Below are 22,546 nucleotides of genomic sequence, written 5' to 3'. Positions count from 1 at the left end.
AACTGATTCTTATTTAACACCCCTGCTCGTAAAATGTAAGTCATGGTTCCTGAGGTATTTTCGTAGACAAATCCTCTCACCTGTGTCGAGTTAACCACTTCTGCAGTGGTGTTCAGCATGCCTTGCCAGACCCTGGAGAGATCCCTAAGATTGAAGACGTAATGAAACTTGGCCGGAGTTGGAAGCATCTTAACTTTCGTCAGCTGCCAAAGATGTCGAGTCATGGAAACCAGGAAGGGCACTGTGCTTCGAACATCATCAGCAAAACTGCGGCGTGCGCAGAAGTAGCCTTCCCCAATTACACCTGCATGTAGTTGATGGTGGCATAACTAAATGTTTCAAAGCAAACAGATTCTACTTGGGCTGGTTTTATGATTACCAAAGATCTTGTCAATTGACGAATTGGAGGGCAGTGTACAGTTAAAGATGGAAAATTGTCTTTTGAGTCTCTGCGGGATGTCATTACGGCCTCCTCCTGGATGGATCATAGCGGCCAGGAACTGGATGTCAATAATGCCAGTGAATTCTCCTGGTTTTTCGAGATTGAAGAACCCATTCTGGTCCATTAGTTGACGGACAATCTCATTTGTCACCTGTGTCCAAAAAAAAAGTATAGTGCTGATTTGGAGGGATTTATTTATTCATTTTTTTTTTTTAAATACAGTCAAAGTGACTTTAATTCCAAACCTGATCACCCCACTCATTGATGACAGGCATGTTGATATCATCAATGAAGACTGACATTTTTTTCCCAGCTGGGGGTCCATACGTGCTCCCCATCCTCTTATCCACATAACTCTCAACAGTTCTCTTAAAAAGAAAGAACAGGACACAATTTAGAGACATATTTCCCAAGAAAAAGAAGACAAGAAATAAAACAGAGCTGCTGCGGGATATAATCCATCATGACAGCCTGATCAATATGCTGCTAAGCCTGGGAGAGGTAAAAGACTGTGGTCTCACCTTCAGCCTGCACACTGTCCATCAGGCACACAAATCAATATTACTTCGCATACCCGTCTCAAGCAGATGAAATCATCTTAAATCTAACACTTTTTTTTTTTTTTTAAAGGATAACAGATGTTGCGCCTCAAGCAATGTGCATGGTGGGTTGAAGTTAAAGACACACAACATGCAGCAGCAGACTAAATTATTAAAGTCTAAGGAGCTGGATGTCTGTACTTCACCTGGAATATGAGTGGTGTGGTGGCAGAGGAAAAATTAAGACTCTTTCCCATGTGTGTCTCAGGATGGAGCTTTGACATGTAGCCCTTAATCATGACTGTCTTGGCTGTCCCTTGCTCTCCAACCAGCAAAACAGCCTAAAACAAACATGTTGCAGTCATTTTGTGAGTTTTATAAAACGTTTATTGTACCAAATGGTGTATCATACTATTTTCGGATTGATCCAATACTAGTAGACACATGGTCCAAATCGCCAATATTGATACCAATACTTTACAATAATTCATGTAGATGCATCAATTCTCAATTAATTTCTGTGACCTTGAAGTGTTTTTGTGACATTTATCTTTCTATTATTAAAAGCAGCACATAATTGGGACAAAGTTCATTATATTGGCAAATATTAGGGGTGTCAGGCGATTAAAAATTTTAATTGTAATTATTACTAATTAATCCCATGACTTCAATAGTTAACTCACAATTAATCACAAATTTTATCTGTTCTAAATGTACAATAAAATGTACAATACAATATTTTGTTTTCAGCCTCTTGTCAACAAAAGTGGGAAAAAATGTTAAACTAATATAAATATGGCTGCATCTTTTAGTCATTGATACATACAGTTATTTCATAATACCTAAAATTGAATGAAAATTAAAAAGATGTACAGTAAGGTAAAAAATGAGTATGATATTGATTTGTGTTGGTCATTTTTCTGCGACTAGATGGCATAGTTACATTTTTAAGACATTGGTGACAGCTCAGTGCAATTTTCTTTTCATATTAAGAGCTATCTAATCTTTAACATGAAGCAACTTGTGAAATTCTGCACATTTAAAAAATTGTAAAATACAACTTGACCCCAGTCTCCACAAATATATGCATTATTATTAAATTTTGACCTGGATGTGTCTGCTGCGTTGCGATAGGAATTCCCCCTTTCCAAGTAAGGGACTGCCATTAAACCCGTTTAAAAAAAAATAAATAGTGGTGATAAAGGAACTTGAAATTAACTTAAAAATCACGCACTAATTTTGCCACATAATAAATATACAATCAAAATTTGCCCCCTTGCATTGTTCTTAAATAAACAAAGTGGCCAAAGTAATACGCAGAAAACAAATTATTTTTTACACATTGTTTAGAAATTATACAAAAAATGTAAAAGAATATATTCCTTCACTGAACTTTTCTGCTTTTTATTTTTGCTAAAAAAAACAACAAAACAAAACAAAACAAAACAAAACCATTATTTTTCAAGTACAATGTAGTGTCAGGGAATCCAATATAAAAACAAAACATAAACATTGTAATGTTATTTCATTTATTGTGTCTTCATTAACACACTTAGTATTAGAGTAATCCAAAAGTAATTAAAAGTAGTCAAACTACATTACTTTCAATAAATTACTTTAATATTATGGTTCTTGAGATTACGTTAACTTAATTGAAGGTAACTAGTGAATTTTATTTTCACTTGTTAAGGCACCACTTCACCACATGGTGCATGCATTATTACTGAGACCAACTCATGCATGCATGCTCACACAAAGATGGCCTGTAATGAAATCAATGTCGTGCCAAATTTAATGGGCTTTTAAGACTGCGCTATTTCAATCTACATTTTAAGCATAGCAGCAACGAGTCATGTTGTGATGTTATCGACTGAAACTGTGTATGAGATGGTTCTATTCAACAGGCAAGAAAACCTCAAAAATAGGCGTAGGAGTCAGATGAAAGGCACTCTCAAGCCTTAATGGATTTGGAATGTGTAGAGTGACGTATACTGATCGTGCGCCTTTACAGATGTATTAACGCTTACTTGAAACATGAGTCAAAATTTAGTCATTTAGTTATCCTTATAATGTACAGTATGTGAACTAAAGTATTGAAACACACCTCTTAATGAATTAAATCATCAGTCATGTTGGGCTAGACACCTTAGTTGCCCCTTTATTGGGTCAAGAGTGTCATGGTTCCTTCCAAAATTTAGATTCAAATTCAAATAATAAAAGTGGTCCATGTGTTTTTTTGTTTTTGGTTTTTTTGGTCAACGTAGTGTTCACACTTGACGTTAAAGTGAATTGACCTGAACCAGTTGCTGGCACGCAGACAGAATGAGACCAGATCTTCAAGAATTCCCAGCCGGAAGCTTCGGGAAATCAGTACGCAATAAAGTAATCATGCATAGAATAAACAACATGCTGGTTCAGAACATGAGACCTGTAACTTTAAGGGTAAAGGAGAACAGCAACTGACCTTTTCAACCATCGTGACATCTAACCTCACAAATGTTCTTCTGAGTGAATTAACAAAAATGACATAAAGAATATTAAATTATTTGTGGTTACTGAACATCACCTTGCCCTGATTGGCTATGGTCTGTATCAGGAAGTCAGTTCGAACATTGTCCACATTGGGTACCAAGATGGAGCTATATTCGGGGGTTATTTCTGATGGATACACGTATTCCTCCACTCGTGTGCGCCAGTGGACCCACTGACCTACAACAAAATGAATGTACATACATTACCACACAGCAGTTTCCTACATATTGGGTAACAAGACATTATACGGGAGGGTAGTGGTTGTGCATTTATGAATTTGGACCAGCTGACCAGTAATAAAATTTTATAAAAGTCTACATTGTATGGATATTTGCAATTATTAATGGGTAATGCATTGATGGACTTTTTTTTTTTCTCTCATTCTCAAGTGACAGCCTCTTTTTACCCCCACTTTCACGCCTACCGTCAGTTGTGACATGGTAGTCGAACATGGTGTCCTCACTGTCAGGCGGGATGTCGGGCAAGTTTAGATGAATGCTGTCATTTCCTCGTAGCCATATCTCCATTTTCTTCCGGTTATCTAGTTCGAGGACGGCTCCTGCGCTCCACATCATGGCAAATGCATACAGGCGCTCCAAGTGCTCTCGTGATAAGTCGGCACACTGTTCCTGTGAGGTAACATTTATCTTTAGTCAATTATTATAGGGTAGGCAATTACCGTCATCAAAGCAACAATGTGCATTGATTGTACATTAAAATAGCAAATGTTCTCAATGGTATGTTGGCTGATAAGGGAAATAGCATTGCCATGGCAACCGACATTGCCAATTTGGTGGTCAAATTTAGACTGCATGCAGCCCTTATATGACTTCAGCAGACAGTATACAGTGCTTATGTTATACAAACTATACAGGCGATTTCTGCTTGACCTTAATACATTAGTTAGTCTGGCTCTACTTAATGTTCAACTTCATATGTGTCGCATAATTAACAACTTGAAACAACTTTTTTTTTTTTTTATACATAAAGGTATACAAGCAAAATAAGAGTTGGATCTTTGATAATTTCAAATCCACCTTCGTTGGTATGAGTCCCTGCAGCATGTTGATGCACTGCATGATGACAAAAGCCTCAAGCAGGTCTATTTTGAACTCAAGTGACTGTACACAGAAGCGGAACAGTTTGGTGAAGGACGAAGAGAAGAGCCCCCTCAGAACCTCTACCTCCTGGGGGCAGCGTTTTTTCAACCAACCCTGGACACAAGTAGGAATGTTAGTTGTAAATTATTAAGAATTTAAATTTCATTCCATTTCATACGATCATTAACACTTTTTTTTTATTTATTTATTTTTTTTTTTTTATACCTCCAATATAGGGCTCCAGCTGAGCACAGAGGAGCTAATGAACACCATGCCGTTGCGTGATACAGTGGCTGGAGATGCATTGTCGATGTTGTGCGGTTCAAACACCACCTTACAGTTGGGTGCCATGGGTATACGGTCTCCGTTTGCCAAAGTAAGAGTTCTGTTGTCATCCAAAACCGAGTTAAGATTCTCTATCCAGATGGCATCAACCGGCCCATCGAGGACGATCCATATGTGTTCTCCTGAAAATTTGCAAGATGTTGAAATTTGATAGATTGGGATAACAAAATGAATAGATTTAGTGCATGATGGGAGCACAATTCTCAAGCAAGTTTGGAATGTACAATCTTTTAGAGCATGCCCAAATGCATCTTCGTGTGAGGTGAACTGCAAGCGGTACATAAAAAGTGCGTGCATGAAAGCAAACACATATACTGCAAATTCACACTAGTATGCATCTTTAATGAATGCCCAAGGAATGTAGGAAGATAAAACAAAGAGTGCAAGGACGTCCCTGGGCATTGAAACTTTTCTGTGGCATAGAACATTACTGTCTTTTCACACAGATTCCCAAGAAGAAGAAAAAAAGACGTGACTTCATCTGCAAGGACACCAATGTGGAATCAGTTCTGAGCTCTCCAGGGACTCCCTTTCATGTTTCTTCATTCCCTTCATGCTACTAAGCAGAGGAGATGCAGTTCTGAGTCCATGCAATCTGTGCTCCATTGAAAACAACCACAAGCTGATTATCTTCACATCGAATGAGGTCAGAAAAATTCCAGAACTGGTGTCACAAACTTTTTTTTTTCACTTCAGATGATCAACCAACAGTTGCAGCATTCACTTCATTTTGTGGGCGATAAGAGACCAGAGTTGTTGCAAAGAAACTCATGGCTACTTAAAACGACAATGTGCCTGCTCACAATTCCAGCCTGCTGGGTGAACTAGGCTGGGCAGTGCACAGGAGTCGTCAGATCTACAATGTGCTAGCAACCAGTGTTGCTACCTGACCAGAATCGAGGCTGAAATTGCTTGAATCACAATGGGCAGAATGCAAGCCGATCTACTCTTCTGGAAAGCACAACATGTGTGAAAGCTGATCCGAGGTCAGCGAAGACGCTACTGGTGAAAGAGAAGAATTGCGCTTGCCTTGGCTGCTCGCCTGGCGGGGTGGGCCTGCTGGTGGCGTCTGGGAACCAACTCACCAGTTCCAAATGACTGGGACTAGCCACAATCTACACACGCACATTCAAGATGAACTGAGCGAGCAGTGTCTGGGATAGTATGGGATGGATAACGATAAAAATTAATGACTATTCTAAATAATGTATATGATTGATGCGTTATAGTAATGGTCGATGGGGACGGGTCTCGAATAAGCTTCGGCTTCTACCCGTCAGCCCTTCTTTCGGATGTCAATGTTGCAAATGATGTGATGTGATTGATGTAAGCTGTAATGTGTCCGAAAGGAAAAAATGAATAAACGAAACTCACTAAAAACAATGCCCTGAGCATCTGACTGTTCCTGGGTGGGAAGAACATTGGATGCTGGAGCAATGTCCCTACTCACCCGGACCTGCGTCTGTGTGATCTGTGTGGTCAACTGGTCATCAAAGAGATCCACACTTACTGGGCTACCTCAAGAAAATAGGGCTGCAGAATCAAGAATCATTCCAGGAGTAAAAGGTGTAGCAGAGAAGGCTGGAAAAGTGCTTTAGGCAACAGGGGGATTACTTCGAAGGGGTCATTTTGTACTTTGTCACCCTTTTAGGAGGCTACAGAGAGGATGGAACTCCAATACTCACATCGGCAATGAAAGTGAGAAATGGAAGGGCACTGATAGATGGGCATCATCGAGCTCTGATCTCCAACTCTCATTGGAGCTGTTCACAGCCGCGTGTGAAACGGTTGGGATGGAAATCAAAGCCTCCAAATCTGAAACCATGGTCCTCAGTCGGAAAAGGGTGGAGTGCCCTCTCCAGGTCAGGGATAAGATCCTGCCCCAAGTGGAGTTCAAGCATCTTGTGGTCTTGTTCACGAGCGAGGGAAGCATGGAACAGGAGATCAACAAGCAGAACGGTGCCGTGTCGGCAGTGATGCGGACTCTGTATCGGTCAGTCGTGGTGAAGAGGGAGTTGAGCCAAAAAGCGAAGATTTACCGGTCAGCTAATTGTTATGAGCTGTGGGTTATGACTGAAAGAACAAGATCCAGGATACAAGCAGCTGAAATTAGTTTATTCCGTATGGGCTCTCTTATAGATAGGGTGAGAAGCACCCAGGAGGAACTCAAAGACGTACTGCTACTGCTTCGCATTGAAAGTAACCGGATGAGGTGGCTCAGGCATCTGGTTAGGATAACTCCTGGACGCTTCCCTGGTGAGGTGTTCCAGACACATCCCACTGGCACGAGGCCCTGGGGACGCCCCAAGACACACTGGCCTGGGTAGGCATTGGGATTCTAACCGGAAGAGCTGGATGAAGTGGCTGGGGAAAGGCAAGTCTGGGCTTCCCTTCTAATGCTGCTGCCCCCGGGACCCGAACCCAGATGAGCGAAAGAAAATGGATGCTAATGTTAATTGTCAAGTCAAGTCAAGTCAAGTCAAGTCAAGTCAAGTCATCTTTATTTATATAGCACTTTCAAACAGCCTTAGCTGTCACAAAGCGCTTTACAGTTGTGCTGGTTAATACAGGATAATATACAGTAGCATAACAATTTAAGGAGATAATATATTTTTTTTATGAACAGCATCATCAAAGTTGTGACACACAAGCAAACAATAACTGACCTTTCTTTGCCTTAAGAGTTTTCCTCCAGAGTGTTGAGAAGATGCCATCGGTCCAGTCATTTGTAGCGACATCAAGTCGACCAAACATTTGAGGTGCGGTAATGGCTTTGGGGTTCATACGCATCTCTCTGTGAGGTTGACCACACTCTAGTAGGACATTTATTATATAGAAACATGAAGACATCCTTTCAGAAACAAGATGTGTCAAATTTGCAGGTCTGGGTAAGTGTTTTTCTGCCCAGATTTCTCAATATTGATATACAGCATGTTATACTTTTGTTTGTTTTTTAAAACAGCTCGTCATTTGTTTTTAAATATATAAGCCAATCTGACAAAGTGTTGTGGTCTCACCTGTCATCGCTCTCATCAGTGTATGAATACAAGTTGTCTTTCCTGCCCCACTGGGCCCCAGAGCCATCATGCCATGTCGGACCCTCTGAGTTTCAAATAGCTGGATGACTTTCAGTTTCCAGGGTGGGTGACAGATCAGACCGGCATCTTCAACCTGAAGATGAAGATTACTTGAAACAGCAGTCTTTGCATTTGCAACAACAAATTGAAAAACCATGGCTGTATCACTGTCTGATGAAAGATCTGTAAATCTGCTTCGAGCACTGCTATAGAAATCTGACCTCACATGATGTTATGGCTGCTTGATTATGAAGAAAATATTAATCACGATTATTTTGGTAATAATTAAAATCACCATTAGGACGATCATTTATTTTTTTTGGTATAAAATAAGAAAATGCTTAATTAAATAGACAAAATTATTTGAAACACTATAATTCTGCAAGTTACTTTTGGTTATTTTAAAATGAAAAATTACATTAAAAATTTCAACATCTCAAACAACTCAAATTAGTATTTTTTGTTTTAATTATGCTGATTTTGTAATTGTGGGGTGTAATAATTGAAATTGTAATTGAATTTCAATTAATTGCCCAGCCCTACATGACATACAGTAAAATCCATCCCATCCACCCGCACCTTGCCATGGGTCTTTCATCTCACCCTGGGTACTATTGCTAGTAGGATACGGAAACGGGGTCTGTGAAGGTTGATATGGCAAAACAAGATCAGCCAGATAAGAGGTGCCAGACCATGAAGGGTTTTATAAATGAATGAAAGAACATTAAAATTGATCCTGATACACACAAGGAGCCAATGTAGGGCCTTGAAAATGGGTGTAATGTGCTCTTTCTCTCTTTGGCCCTAAGCAGAAGGGTTGTTAAATTGTTCAGTATCAGTAGGTTACATTATTTATTTGTATTTATTTGTATTTTTTTTTATAAAATGAATACCCAAAAGAGGAGCGCTCCAATAATCAATATGGCTGGAGACAAAAGTGTGCATTAGTACGTCTGTATTTTCTGGGGAAAGAATGGGGTAGAGTCTGGCAATGTCTATTAGATGGAAAAAATCCAGTTTTCACTATGTTATTAATGCGAAGAGTAAAACTTTGCTCAGAGACATAGATAACACTCGCATTTTTAACTTTGGCAAATGGAGTAAAAGAAAGTTGAGTTTCTCTCTCTTGCTTTCACCATCAGAGTAAAATTTAGCTGAGATACAGAGATAACACTCGTGTTTTTAACTCTGTCAAATGGAGTAAAAGAAAGTTGAGTTTTTCTCTCTTTTTTTTCACCATTTTGTTGTTTAAGATCATTAAACAAAAGTAATCAAAGATAATCAAGGTATACATTAACGGCCATTTTTATATGGATGATTTCATTTACTAAGGGGAAAAATCTACCTGGCCCCGTGCGGAAAAAGTCATTAAGTGGTTGGGCCACTCTCAGCAGCAACAACTGAACTCAAGAGTTTCCTATAATTGCCAATCAGTTTTTCAGATCTCTGTGGCGATATTTGGCCCACTCTTCCTCGCAAAATTGCGTTTAATTCAGCAACACTGGAGGATTTTGAAGCTTGAACTCCCTTTTCTAGGTCATTTCACTCAAATCCTCAAGTCTGGACTTTGGACTACGACCACTCCAAAAATGTAATTTTGTTTTAAGATGTTGAAGCAGTTAACTTGCTGTTATGTTTTGCATCATTGCTTCAAGTGCGATTCAGCTTGAGGTCTTGAACTGATGGCATCCATCCAGATCCTGAAGCTGTAGAGCAACTCCGGATGATAACAGTATCGTCACCATGCAGAAAACCGATTCTACCTGTTTGTCTATGGCTGCCTCGAGTTCCGGGTAGCCTGCTTTATCAAGCTGAATGCCTGGGAAGAGGTCCTCAATCAAACTCAGGAAGAGTGGCTCATCTTCGTCGATCTATCAAATATATCCATGTGCAGATTTATTTGAAAAATAATCATTTGTTTATTTGAACTAATCATTCAGACTGACCAGCTTTGAGAGATTCATGTCCCTTAGGACCCGCATGACGATGGTAGACTCGGTGTCGCTGGGATTGGCTCGTTTGGCTGCTCCCAGAGTTCGCAACACAGAGAGGATGTTCCGCAAGCCAAAATCATAGTGAACCTGGACGATTTAGTCAAACAATTTGTCAACTCAGCTATTTCTTAATCACTATAGTGCGTTTTTCTTACTCTTAACAAATGGTTTTCCGATCAGTACTAAAATTACATTCAGTGGTGATCTGATCGCACTGCCAGGCTCCCACAGAGGAAGGCATGGATGATACTCTATTTTTATCTCAATTATTTGCAGATATTAATGCAATCAATGTGATTAATTGGTCCGGCTGATGTAATTATAGTCAAGATAACTAACCAATCAAACAACAAATCTAACTGTAGGAAATTTCAGTCTTTGTTTACCTGTTTGGAGAGTTGCTCTTCACAGAGCTTGTAGAGCGTGAAGAATTTCCGAGCCAGCTCCATATTGTCTATGAAGCCACAGCTGGCTAGCTTCACTCTGATGATAATTTGACGGTCGGGAACCATCATGGCCACAGAGCGAAAGTTGATCTTTAGGTTCTCTGGGAGTTCTTGTCGCCCTGCATAACCCGGGTTCTGAGTGGTCAGGTAAGACAAGTATGATACAGACATGAATGAGGCAGAGGCTGATATGATATTATCTCGCACATTGGAACACAACAGTGTTTATGGTATAATGTTGGTGTTGCTTTTGGAATGAGAAAAAAAAATAAAATCTTTATGAGGCTCATACTCAGATAACTCGAGACTAGACGTCACCAAACTGGAAGAGGCTAACTATTATCCACAAAACATGTTACTTTGTATGTGCAATGAGCCAATTATGGAAATATTGTGATTAATGTGACTGTTGTAGGAGACAAACACAAGTTGTCAGTTTTATTCCCACAACAATAACTATTAATCGCTTATATTTGTTAACGCTACATAGCACAAGTTGCATGGCTAACAACTTCAATGCTAATATATTAGTGTTGGTCTCTCGCAAAAATGCTGTTCACAGCTACACTTTTACACACTCTGGAGACACGCTATCACTATCATAAACCAATACAGTTATAGCTTGTGTAACTCACACAGAAGTTGCTTTTCTTTCACTTTTCCAGCAATAGAAAACTGCACACTAGCTTGATCTGCCTTAGGATAGAATAGACCGCTTTGTGAGCAGTAGAAATGCTGACAACTACCTGTGTGGCATTTTGGAAGCACCTCTAAATGACATTATTCATGTATGTATGAGGGTATGCACTAGGGGTGGTTAAAAAAAATCGATTCGGCGATATATCGCAATACTACATCGCGCGATTCTCGAATCGATTCAATAAAAAAAAATCGTTTTTTTTTTTTGTTTGTTTTTTTTTGTGTGTGTGTGAATCGATTTTTAAACTTCCATTTTTAATGGAAAAATATTCAACAAAACGTCTGACTTCGGGTTAGGATTCACACCTTGAGCATGGAAGAATGTTATATGAACGGCACATTAAGCCTTAATATTTTATTTTAATGCTGTTCAAACATGAAACAGATTACAACCTCTATAAGACTGAAATTTCAGATAAATAAATAATACATTTTCATATAAATCTTACACTCTACAAGCTTACTGATTATCCATCCATCCATCCATTTTCTTGACCGCTTATTCCTCACAAGGGTCGCGGGGGCTGCTGGCGCCTATCTCAGCTGGCTCTGGGCAGTAGGCGGGGGACACCCTGGACTGGTTGCCAACCAATCGCAGGGCACACAGAGACAAACAACCATCCACACTCACACACACACCTAGGGACAATTCGGAGCGCCCAATTAACCTGCCATGCATGTCTTTGGAATGTGGGAGGAGACCGGAGTACCCGGAGAAGACCCACGCGGGCACGGGGAGAACATGCAAACTCCACCCAGGAAGGTCCGAGCCTGGACTCGAACCGGAGACCTCAGAACTGGGAAGCGGACGTGCTAACCACTCGCTTACTGATTAGTATTTTCTAAATTTGAATGAGAAAAAAATCGCAACAATCGAGTTATAAATTCGTATCGGGATTAATCGGTATCGAATCCAATCGTGACCTGTGAATCGTGATACGAATCGAATCGTCAGGTACTAGGCAATTCACACCCCTAGTATGCACTATGCAGAAAATAACATGGGTTATGTATGAATATGCCACTGACCATTGTTATAAAGATACCAAATTCTGGATTCATCTCCACATTTTCTCCATCAGTAAAGACAAAGTTTTTTCGTCGTTCTTTCTTGCAGGTGAGCACTATTGAAATCTGCTGGGCTGCCACCGACAGGACGGGAAGGTCAATGCGGTTGAACTCGTCGAAACATCCCCATGAGCCCGACTGAGCAAGACCTATGAATCATACACAGGCCACTCACACATTATTTGTTTTAAATAAAGTGATGATGGCACAATTCTTTATTTTCTGTAGTCAAAACACAACACTCGATCACGGTTGACATTAGCATAATTGTTTTTATTTACCCTTGAATATTCTTCCCAGACCTCGAAAGTCCATCTGGTCAGAACAGTTGAAGACCACCACATACTTCCCCAGACAGCGGCCCATATCCTTAATGGTCTCAGTTTTACCTAAAACAAAAGAGTGAGTTGTTGCATCAAAACAGAGATTCATAAATTGCAATGTTAGTGCTGAGGTTTACAAACTACGGGCCTGGGGCTATTTGCGGCCCGCTATTTACTAGCGGCCGTTAGCATATGAAAAGAATCACTTTTGACAGCCTGCTTTTCTCGATATGCAGAGAAACTACTTAAAACTAAAACATAAATATTTATCTTTGGAATTTAAATAATGAAGTCAGATATTTCACTTTCTGAAGCAAAAAATGTTTTCCTCTATGTTCCGCTGTCTGTGTCGAGGTCTGATTTGTTTACACATCGCATTAATGATTAACTTAAGATCCTCAAGTAAACACTGTTTTTAAAATTGTCATTTTATTACCGATTACTCTTCCTTTGATTCTGAATGTGGAGATTAGCTCAGGGCTGGGGCAGATCTATTTTAGCGGGATAAATCTTGACAAATCCCAAACTGTTGGTCTTGTTTACAAATAACTAAAAAAACACTACACTGTAGCACAAATTTATTGACTTATTATGTTAAAAAAGTCATACAATGTCAAAATATGTATCTTTGGTGTCTCTCTTACCTGTTCCTGCAGGGCCTGCAGGTGCTCCACCCATACTCATATAGAGAGCCTGGGCAAGGGTGATGTAGCACCTACGCCATATATGTGGACATAGAATAGACACTTACATTCATGCATTCATAACGTTACAACTACTAAAATTGAAAACAGTAGTTCAAACATTTTTTTTTTTTGTCTGAAATCATCACTGTCCTCCCTGTTGTCCATTTCTTTCTCTTTTTTTGAACCCGAGGATATGGCTGAGGGATAATGAAGGGCAGACAATGACATAATTGGCTACAGAGGAAAAATGAGTGACAGACAAGAAGAACAGCGAACAATGTCAATGAAGAAAACAATAAAGCATTTAAGCATGGAAACATTGTCAGAGAAAATCAGAGCTGTTTTGGCGTCTGAGGGCATGAAGCCAGCATGTTGCTGACAGATGCTGGCAGCTTACTTCCTGTCGCTTCACATTGCTTTCCCATTGCTGTGTGTACGTCAGACCACGCTTGTAGGTTGATTACTGTGTCTGTCCGTGAGTCGTGATGCGCTCAACAAATTAGTCCCTGTCACTCACATTGATTGACTGTTGTGTAAATGAAGTATTGTTCACATCAAGGCATGGACTGGTTAGCAGTAGACAAAAGTCTCCCCTTATTGAATTGTATCAATGTGTTCAACGGATTAACACAAACAGTGTCCTGTTTTTTTTTTGATAACATAAATCTAAACATTTTAATTGCTCTCTTTTCAACTACATTTAGTCATTCTCAAACCAGACCACAACAAATGTGCTCAAATATTGATACAACAAACAAAGTATCCAAAGAGTTAAATAAATGTTAAAGGGACAGTGTGTAGGATTCAGTGCATCTAGTGGTGAACGAATGGGATGCCAAGATTTGGGGTTCACTAATTGACCCAAATCTTCAGATCTCAGAGGCCTACTGGGTTTATGTTAAACCTGTTGATTCAATCAAATATACTATGTTTGTTTTTTGCCCTTTTTTTGTTTCTTATTAAACCTCATGTGTGGAACTTACCTGTCAGTCAATGGCGTAATGACAAGCCTTTCAGTGCAGCCCAAAAATTCATTCTGGTAGACAAAGCCGACGTCTGTGATGTTGATCATCATTTTGTCGGCGTCTTCATTGAAGTAGAAACGACACTGCTTCAACCACTCAAAGTCTCCGGGGCTTTTGACATGCAGTCGGCACTTGGGAATGAAAGTGAACCAGGAAGATGGAGGATAAATAAGGACAGAGATAAAAGGGAGTCAGGATAGGGTATAGGAAGAGATAGTAGTTGAAATTAATGTTGCAAAGAGATTGTGGGTGGAAGGTAAGAAAAGAATGAAAAGTGTTAAAAAGGTGACTTAAAAAAAATACGAGTTTATGTTAATAAGAAAGAAATGGTGGGGAAGATGCAAGTCAAGGAGCTATTACTTAAATGAATTTATGTACTAAATTGGCAGCAGTGAGAAGGATGACATTGAGTAGGGAAGGAAAAGAGAAAAGCTGAACATTTTTGAAAACATGGGTCTAATTAAATAATAAATTCAGGGATATAAAACTTAGAACATCAAATAAATGTGTCTTTTGTTCTCCTTGGTGACAAGCAAGGCAATTATTGTGCCCAAAAGACAGCCTTTCATAACATCTAAAAAAAAAAAAAAAAAAAAAAAAAGATTGAATGTTTTTTTTTTCTGATTATACTCTTTTCAGACACTGTAATAGTACTATGACAGCTCAAGACTTGCCTGTTGGTACAAAAAGTGATTTAACAAAATGAACTGTTTCTATACTGTTAAAATGATAGGCATTCAAATTATATAGCATTTTTTTTGTTCAAATTCTCATATGCATACTTACGAGGTCATCAAATATGTCCCTCTGGTGAACATGGATAGTGATGAGAGTCTCATATTTGGTCCGCTCAATAGCACTCAGGTCTCTTGTGGTCATATCGATCAGAGTATTGAGCAGATCTAAAAATATCTGATTGGTTTTAGCCATAATACGACGATCATATCTGGCATTAGCGAGAGCATCCTCAGAATCCCTTGTCCATATCATCTGGATGCCCAGCAGGCCCACCTAAATAAAATATCAACAAGTCATCATCAATTTTCCATCTTTTTCTTTTTTTTTTTTTTTTTTTTTTGGTGTTTACTGATCTTTCCCTCTTGCCCTTCATTACATGCCCTAATTTGTCTACTCTATATCTGGCGGTCATCCTACCTCATTTTCATTTTAATGTATAGACTGTAATATCATGAGACCTTAATAAGAAACAAAACAAAAAAATCACATTGTTTAGATTTGACCAGTACCTAGGAAATACCTTGAGGTTGTAAATAAATAAATAAATAAATAAATAAATAAATAAATAAATAAATAGTAATATCCAAAAAAAATCCCGAACTGACTGTATGTTGATGATTGTAAAATTTGGCAGACGTCCCCCAAGGTATTTGAACAGGTGGTCGTGATTATAATTAAATTCAAAGATACACAAAAATATGCCCTTCTCCTATACCCCATTTCAAGCATGTGAAAGTGTCTATTGTGCTTTTATTGTATCTTAAACTTCTGTTTGTGTATTTTCTTTCTAATTGTTTGTTTTGTTTTGTTTACATGTCCAAAATATAGACAAAAAAACAAACATACAAAAAAAAACGATTGGGACAAAAATAACCCAAATTGGGTCAAAAATGGGCCAGGCCAACTTTTTGAGTTATCAAACAAATTAAATTAATTAATTAAAAGTTATATTTTAATAATAAATTAAGAATTAAATTAATTAATTAAATTAATAATCCACAAAGCAAATAAATGTTTTGGGTTGTTTTGTGGTTTATTCATTTGACCCCACTTTTTGGGTTAATTGAATAACCCAATTAAACTGGGTCAAAAATTAACCAACCCAACTTAGTTGGTAAAATTTAATTAATAACCCACAAAAACCCAAATTTTGGGTTCTTTTTGGGGTTACTTGAATTATCCAAAAAGTTGACTTAGCCCTTTTTTAACACTTTTTTTTTTTTTTTTACCCAACTGTGAGAGTGTTGGTTTCAATTCACCATAGAGGTTAAAATTTCACATAGCAACTAATGTTTAGTTGACTATTTCTCAAGTTCTCAACCATCCCTAGAATGAATACATCAAAGTATGGCTGCCTTTGACTGACTTGAGCAGGGAAGGAGTTGAGAAAGTCGATAAGCTGGAAACTAGATTCCTGGATGGCCAGGACAGCCTGCCGGATGATCATGTGCAAAGACCTCTGGGATTCCTTCAGGAGGGCATTGAGCCAAACCTCGACATTCCCTTCTGCCGTGACTGGTCGATCCAGCTCCAAAGTCTCGCCTTCCCGAGAGGATACAGCCAGCATGCGGTCATATACCTGCAACAGGTGTGTATTAAGAAAAGGGAAATTCGGTTACATCTTTGATGCCTGGCTTAAATAATCTATCATGTCCTTTAAGTTGTGGACTTGCATGTTTTTTTTTTCTTCAAATTTTTTGCAACGTTTTTTTATTTTATTTTTTTTATATATACATATTTAGATTTTGGGGGTGTTTTTTATTGGGGTTTTATTCCCCTGGTATTCATGGAAACTGTATATTGAATATTTATTAGCTAAAGAATTTGATGGGGTTCATAAAAAAAATAACAATAATAGAAATTCCCCAATGCATTTCATTGCGCCTCAATCAGGCAGACCAGCCCAGGCCCATATCTCGTGCAAATAGTTGGGTTCGACTGTATACACACCAATATATACAACAATGTCATTCAATTCAAAAAGATGAATAAATTCACCTTGTCATGGAATTTGACGGATTTAATGTTGTCAAAGACATTAAGAAGGTGTGCTTGGATGGTATGGGAGTCCGAAGCCTGACCCAGGATCTCAAGCAGGGCAGGGTCAGAAACAAAGAAGAATCGAGGAAACAGCAGACGCTTCTTCTCCAAATAGCTGTTGTAGCATGTTAAGAAACGATGTAACACGCATACACAGTACCAATTTTAGCATGAACTTACTAATAAGGTTCTCACCCTGTTAGAGATTTCTGGCAGATCTCAAGCTGTTCCAAGAGGTGAGGAAGCAGCTGTCCCATTGTCTCATCTCCAACGCATGACTGGATCACATTGGGCATATCGTGGGCCCGCGTCATGATCTTCACCCAGGATTTGTCAATGTTTGAGAAACGCTTTGCTTCCTATAAACAGATCATTTTTGTTTTCTTTTAATTTGGGTAGCACTGGCACTTGACTGCAAAACAAAACGTCGAGTAGGCCTCTTTATCTAATTACATAAAACAGCTACAAGTGGAAAGATTTGAGCTCCATATCTTAAGTTTAATGACATTTCATTTGAGCTATTATACAAGATTTATGAATGACTGTGAATAATAACGTATTTGACCTACTTTTGGAAGTTGTTTAGCGATATCACCCCCTACAAACACCGCCTCCAGGTAGATCCATAGATTCTGGACAGTCATCCAGTTTTCTATGATGTCGGTGGTGTTGGACAGATTCAAAACCCATTTCTGTATCTGCGCTTTAAATGGGGTGTTGTACCTGCACACGAGGGAACATCATCCTTTCATTAAGCACACTTACTATGGACATGATAAATACCAAAGTAATAGAAGTGAAAGAAACACACCTGTTGCTAATAAGAGATCCTAACATCATGAGGCTGTCCTCCATACTAGTGATGATTTCCGAGGTGCTGTCTCCTCTCAGTAGGAGCTCCCCGCGGGTTTTAAAGTTGGCAAATGTGAAAGTCTTGTTGTCCCACTCTGCAATAACTTGCTTCAGCTTCTGCTCAATGTCCCTCTCTTTCACTGCACTAATGCAAATATCCTGTATCGGACAATCAGACGTAGAGATAGACACACATTCAATCTCACACTACATAGTTAATTGACAGTAGTCTTAAATTGACCTAAAAAAAAAAAAAAAGTATGAACAGTCTTGAACCAGACTACACATTTTACCTCAATCTCCTCTTTGTATTTGAGTAGAGGAGCTTCCATAATACTACGTAGCTTGAAAGTATCAGTCTCAACCTCAAATGTGTGTCCTGTCACCTGCTCAGAGCACCAAAAAGATGGTGAACATTAGCAAATGCAATATGTTTACTGCATTACATTGTCTTACCGACCTCTGCAATTCTCTTCCAGTGTCGCATCATCATGGCCTTGTTGGCCATTAGCTCCAATAGGGGGCAGCACTCATTAAATTCATCAATGATTTTCTTCAGCTCCAGGAAGGCTTGCCATTCCTTGAGAGCCCGAGGCAGCTTGCGACATCTGGAGTTTAAAAAAACAAAACAAAACAAAAAAAGTTACCAAACTATAAGATTGTGTGTGCTTCAGAACAACATTGTCTGCAGTGGTTCTCAACCCCGATCCTCGAATACCCCTATCCAGCCTGTTTTCCATGTCTCCTTCAACCAACACAGCTGAGGATCGTTATCAGGCTTCATGCAGAGCTTGCTGATTAACTGATTGTTTGAAACACCTGTGTTGGCTGTTGGAGACATGGAAAACAGGCTGGATATGGATATTCAAGGACCAGGGTTGAGAACCATTCCAATAGTGTGTACCATTATTAGGGGTGTTAAAAAAAAATAGATTCGGCAATATATCGCGATACGACAGCACGCAATTCTCAAATCGATTCAATAGGCAGCCGAATCGATTTTTTAACATCCATTTTTAATGAAAAAATATTCAACAAAACGTCTAACTTTCACACCTTAAGCATGGAAGAATATTATATTAATGGAGCATTAAGCCATAATATTTTATTTCAATGCTGTTCTAACATGAAAAAGGTTACAACCTGTTTGTTAAATACAGTGGCTCACAGTTAGAAAACTGAAGTTCAATAAGATCAATAAATAAATACATTTTCTTGATATTTTCCAAATTTGAGTTAAAAAAAAAATCGCAAGAATCGACTTGTAAATTCATATCGGGATTAATCGGTATCGCATCGAATCGTGACCTATGAATCGTGATACGGATCGAATCGTCAGGTACTAGGCAATTCACACCCCTAACCATTATCATGTTCTCAATGGGGCGACCACAACAAATTTACTGTGAAACTCAAAATTTTTACTGTAGGCTTACTGGTATACTCTTTGTATATTAGATCATTAGTAACCAAAGTACTGTACCGGTATATTCGAAGGCATTTAAGTCTTTCTACTGACCGGTTTGTCTACATTCCAACACTATCATGGTATTCTGAAATGATGGCTTTTATTTTTGGTGTGCCACCCCGAGATTTTAAGTGTCCCCATCTAGCCACCCCTATTAACAACCTCCCTAGCACCCGATCTGTTCTGTGGGCTGTATGTTTGAGACCTCTGCATCCAGAGAAAGCCTTTACTAGTCAGAACTTTATGGCAACAAAAATAAAGATTAATACTTCTTCACATTCTCACTGAATAAACTCTCAGATAGGACTTATTGCAGAGATAAGTGTTGTTGGGAAATTGAAATAATTCAGCCTTGATGTGGTGCATTATTTGATAAAAACCCATTTATATAGAGAGGTTATAAAAAAGTAATTTCTCTCCCTTCATTTTCATGTTCCGGAAGCAGCAAGTTTTCTCATTAAAGGTGTTTTGTTTTGTTTTTTCCAGATCAACAGCCAATTCATTTTCTGGCAAAAGCTTGATGTACACCTGAACATTGTATTCTGATCCATCACTGCAAGATGTGAAAATCAGTCCTACCTGCCTCTACTGCTGTGGCGAAATGTTCCACTCTGCTGATGGCCACACCTCAACTCATTAGCCAACCACCCACATGTGCAGCACCCAGCTGAGGCACTCGTTGTCCAGCCACCTTACAAGCAGCCTCACACCATTTGAGCTTTCTCGGGTTGTCTGACTTTCCAGCGTTTAGGTCCAGATTGACTACCTTGGTTGTTCCTGCCCTTGCCTCATTGCCTCTGACCTGCTGGAAATCTGCTTCATACCGATTGGCTTGCCTGACTGTGAGGAAACAATCCTGCAAGTGAAACCCTGGTTTGAGATCAGCTTGTGGCAATCCGATGAACAATGTTTCCTGTTGTGCAAGTATTCAGTATTTGGAAATACATCTCGATTGGAATCAAACACGCTGCGCTATGTGCTATCGGGTCCTGCCCTCCTGGTGTTAGCAAGCTAAACCCTTAATAAACACACATTTTTAAATGACTACTTCAGTATTATTATATTTGTATACAGTGCATCTCATTAGGCTGTGAAGGGTTGCATTATGATATACGGTAAGATTATAAGGTTTAATGATTTAAAACTTTCGAGTTTGATTGAAAATGACTTTTCTCACCTCGTTTGAAAGTCCAGTAGATCATTATTGATTTTCTCAATGTGCAAGTCCGCCCAAAGGATGTCATTGTACCCATTAACAGTCTCAATGACATTGTTGTAAAGGCCATACAACTTTTGCAGTAGAGATAGCTGCTTTCGAATTTCTAAGAGCTCGGGATGCTGGGTAACGGGAAGTCCAAACAGCTCCTCACCACCCGTGTAGGTGATGTACTTTCTGAACAAGTTATCAAATCGATTCTGAGGGGAGGGAGGAGGCAGAATGGTAATTTAATCATCATCAATGGTCATTGACTAGTGTCCGTTATTTATAAGGAGAATGTCATGTCATACCTGGTACATGATAAGTCTATCACTGGCATCCTGAGGAGCTAACCCCACCACCATTGGACCATCCTGGCATGAGGCAAAAGTTCAAGTATTATTATTATTGAGAAGCATTTGCATGTTTTATGTTACCCTACCTTGTCATAGTCCATGTAAAACTGCTGACAATCCTCCATGAATATCTGGACATTGGTAGATAGTTCACCTCTGAATTTCGGCTGTAAGGCAATCAGTTCGTTCTGCACCTCTGTGCTCCGGAGCAACAACTTATCCCACATGTAGCGTAGCGTGTCCACTTTTTCTGCTTCTTCTTTAGCCACTGAGAGGTCATACTTATGAAGCATAGCGTAAGACTCCTATAAAGCACAAGTAGAGGAGTTGGAAGAGAAGAGAGATCAGAAGTTGTGTTTGTAGAATCTGCTGTATCGTTAGACCAAATTCCACACAAAATTTGGTAAAAGGTTTTTACATAAGTGTGAAAATTGTTTGGGCTGTGTATTTTCTTCCACCATTCAGTGTTCAGTCCATTCATTTGCAAATTTGTAGAAATGTCCATCCATCCATCCATTTTCTTGACCGCTTATTCCTCACAAGGGTCGCGGGGGGTGCTGGCGCCTATCTCAGCTGGCTCTGGGCAGTAGGCGGGGGACACCCTGGACTGGTTGCCAACCAATCGCAGGGCACACAGAGACGAACAACCATCCGTACTCACAAGCACACCTAGGGACAATTCGGAGCACCCAAATAACCTGCCATGCATGTCTTTGGAATGCGGGAGGAGACCGGAGTACCCGGAGAAGACCCACGCGGGCACGGGGACAACATGCAAACTCCACCCAGGAAGGCCGGAGCCTGGACTCGAACCGGAGTCCTCAGAACTGGGAGGCGGACGTGCTAACCACTCGACCACCGCCTTTGTAGAAATGTGAAACATTCAAAGACTAAAAATCGTTGGCAACAGTCAAAAAGCTTGTACAGTACCTCCAAAATCGACACTTTTCAGGAGACTCCAAAAACAGCATCCCATTAACATTTGTATCATCAAGGACAGCAAGCCATTTTTAACACTTTAAATTGGTCAATTTGTAAAAATGACCCCCTCACATGTGGACTGACCAAAAGTAGCAATTTGGGGGGGAATTGCTAAATTATAACTTACAAGGTGTTGGCCCAACACCAGCGATATGCATAGAGAGTTAACTGCTTTACCTCAATGGGACCAACTTGAAAGTCAATGGCGATCTGGTTTTCTCTGATCTCCTTGAACGCCGCCATGGCAATGCGAATGTCATCCAGGTCTTTAATCTGTCGATTCAGTTTCTTCCCTGCTTCGTCAACGAAATTGAAGATCTGGTCCATCTCGGAACGGTATTTCCTGTTACAGTACAAGCCGTAGTCCACCATCCAGTTCTTAGTTTCAGCAGTGAGAGACAGCTTCAGATCAACTTGTAGAACAGAAAACACAACTGGTCATTATAATGGTTCACTGGCATGCAGTCAATATAAAGTTTTCATAATGTAACCTGTAAATAGAGCCAAGGCCCCAACAGTGATGCATTCAGGCTCAGAGTTGATTTCCTGCTGCAAGTCTCGATAGTAAAGAATTTGGCTCTCAAACTCTGATAGCAATGGACTGCCCTGAAGGAATCTGGGAGAAAAAAAGCAAAAC

At 39.5% G+C, this 22,546-nt stretch overlaps 1 protein-coding gene across 3 annotated transcripts in view; it reads right to left on the bottom strand.

The window, feature by feature from the left end:
* The window catches only part of dnah5 (dynein, axonemal, heavy chain 5), a 101,368-nt gene that overhangs the window by 46,548 nt on the left and 32,274 nt on the right, over positions 1-22,546 (bottom strand). For all 3 annotated transcript variants that reach the window (XM_077527038.1, XM_077527037.1, XM_077527039.1), the window contains 30 exons: positions 22,401-22,525; positions 22,087-22,322; positions 21,015-21,233; positions 20,884-20,946; positions 20,552-20,790; positions 18,367-18,514; positions 18,200-18,292; positions 17,866-18,065; positions 17,624-17,777; positions 17,250-17,413; positions 17,013-17,169; positions 16,381-16,593; positions 15,063-15,287; positions 14,235-14,407; positions 13,210-13,280; positions 12,524-12,631; positions 12,204-12,391; positions 10,416-10,610; positions 9,982-10,116; positions 9,799-9,906; positions 7,976-8,129; positions 7,625-7,771; positions 4,839-5,080; positions 4,551-4,727; positions 3,938-4,142; positions 3,548-3,690; positions 1,188-1,322; positions 688-810; positions 380-593; positions 81-304 (listed from right to left, as the gene is read on the bottom strand). In XM_077527038.1, the coding sequence (XP_077383164.1) occupies positions 81-304; positions 380-593; positions 688-810; positions 1,188-1,322; positions 3,548-3,690; positions 3,938-4,142; positions 4,551-4,727; positions 4,839-5,080; positions 7,625-7,771; positions 7,976-8,129; positions 9,799-9,906; positions 9,982-10,116; positions 10,416-10,610; positions 12,204-12,391; positions 12,524-12,631; positions 13,210-13,280; positions 14,235-14,407; positions 15,063-15,287; positions 16,381-16,593; positions 17,013-17,169; positions 17,250-17,413; positions 17,624-17,777; positions 17,866-18,065; positions 18,200-18,292; positions 18,367-18,514; positions 20,552-20,790; positions 20,884-20,946; positions 21,015-21,233; positions 22,087-22,322; positions 22,401-22,525 (4,978 nt within the window). The remainder of the gene's footprint in view (positions 1-80; positions 305-379; positions 594-687; positions 811-1,187; positions 1,323-3,547; positions 3,691-3,937; positions 4,143-4,550; positions 4,728-4,838; positions 5,081-7,624; positions 7,772-7,975; positions 8,130-9,798; positions 9,907-9,981; positions 10,117-10,415; positions 10,611-12,203; positions 12,392-12,523; positions 12,632-13,209; positions 13,281-14,234; positions 14,408-15,062; positions 15,288-16,380; positions 16,594-17,012; positions 17,170-17,249; positions 17,414-17,623; positions 17,778-17,865; positions 18,066-18,199; positions 18,293-18,366; positions 18,515-20,551; positions 20,791-20,883; positions 20,947-21,014; positions 21,234-22,086; positions 22,323-22,400; positions 22,526-22,546) is intronic.

This window comes from Festucalex cinctus, chromosome 7 (assembly GCF_051991245.1).
Source record: "Festucalex cinctus isolate MCC-2025b chromosome 7, RoL_Fcin_1.0, whole genome shotgun sequence".
NCBI classification, from domain to species: Eukaryota; Metazoa; Chordata; class Actinopteri; order Syngnathiformes; family Syngnathidae; genus Festucalex; species Festucalex cinctus.
The sequence above is the reverse complement of the archived record's forward strand: the minus strand, read 5'-3'. Positions and strand labels throughout refer to the sequence as shown.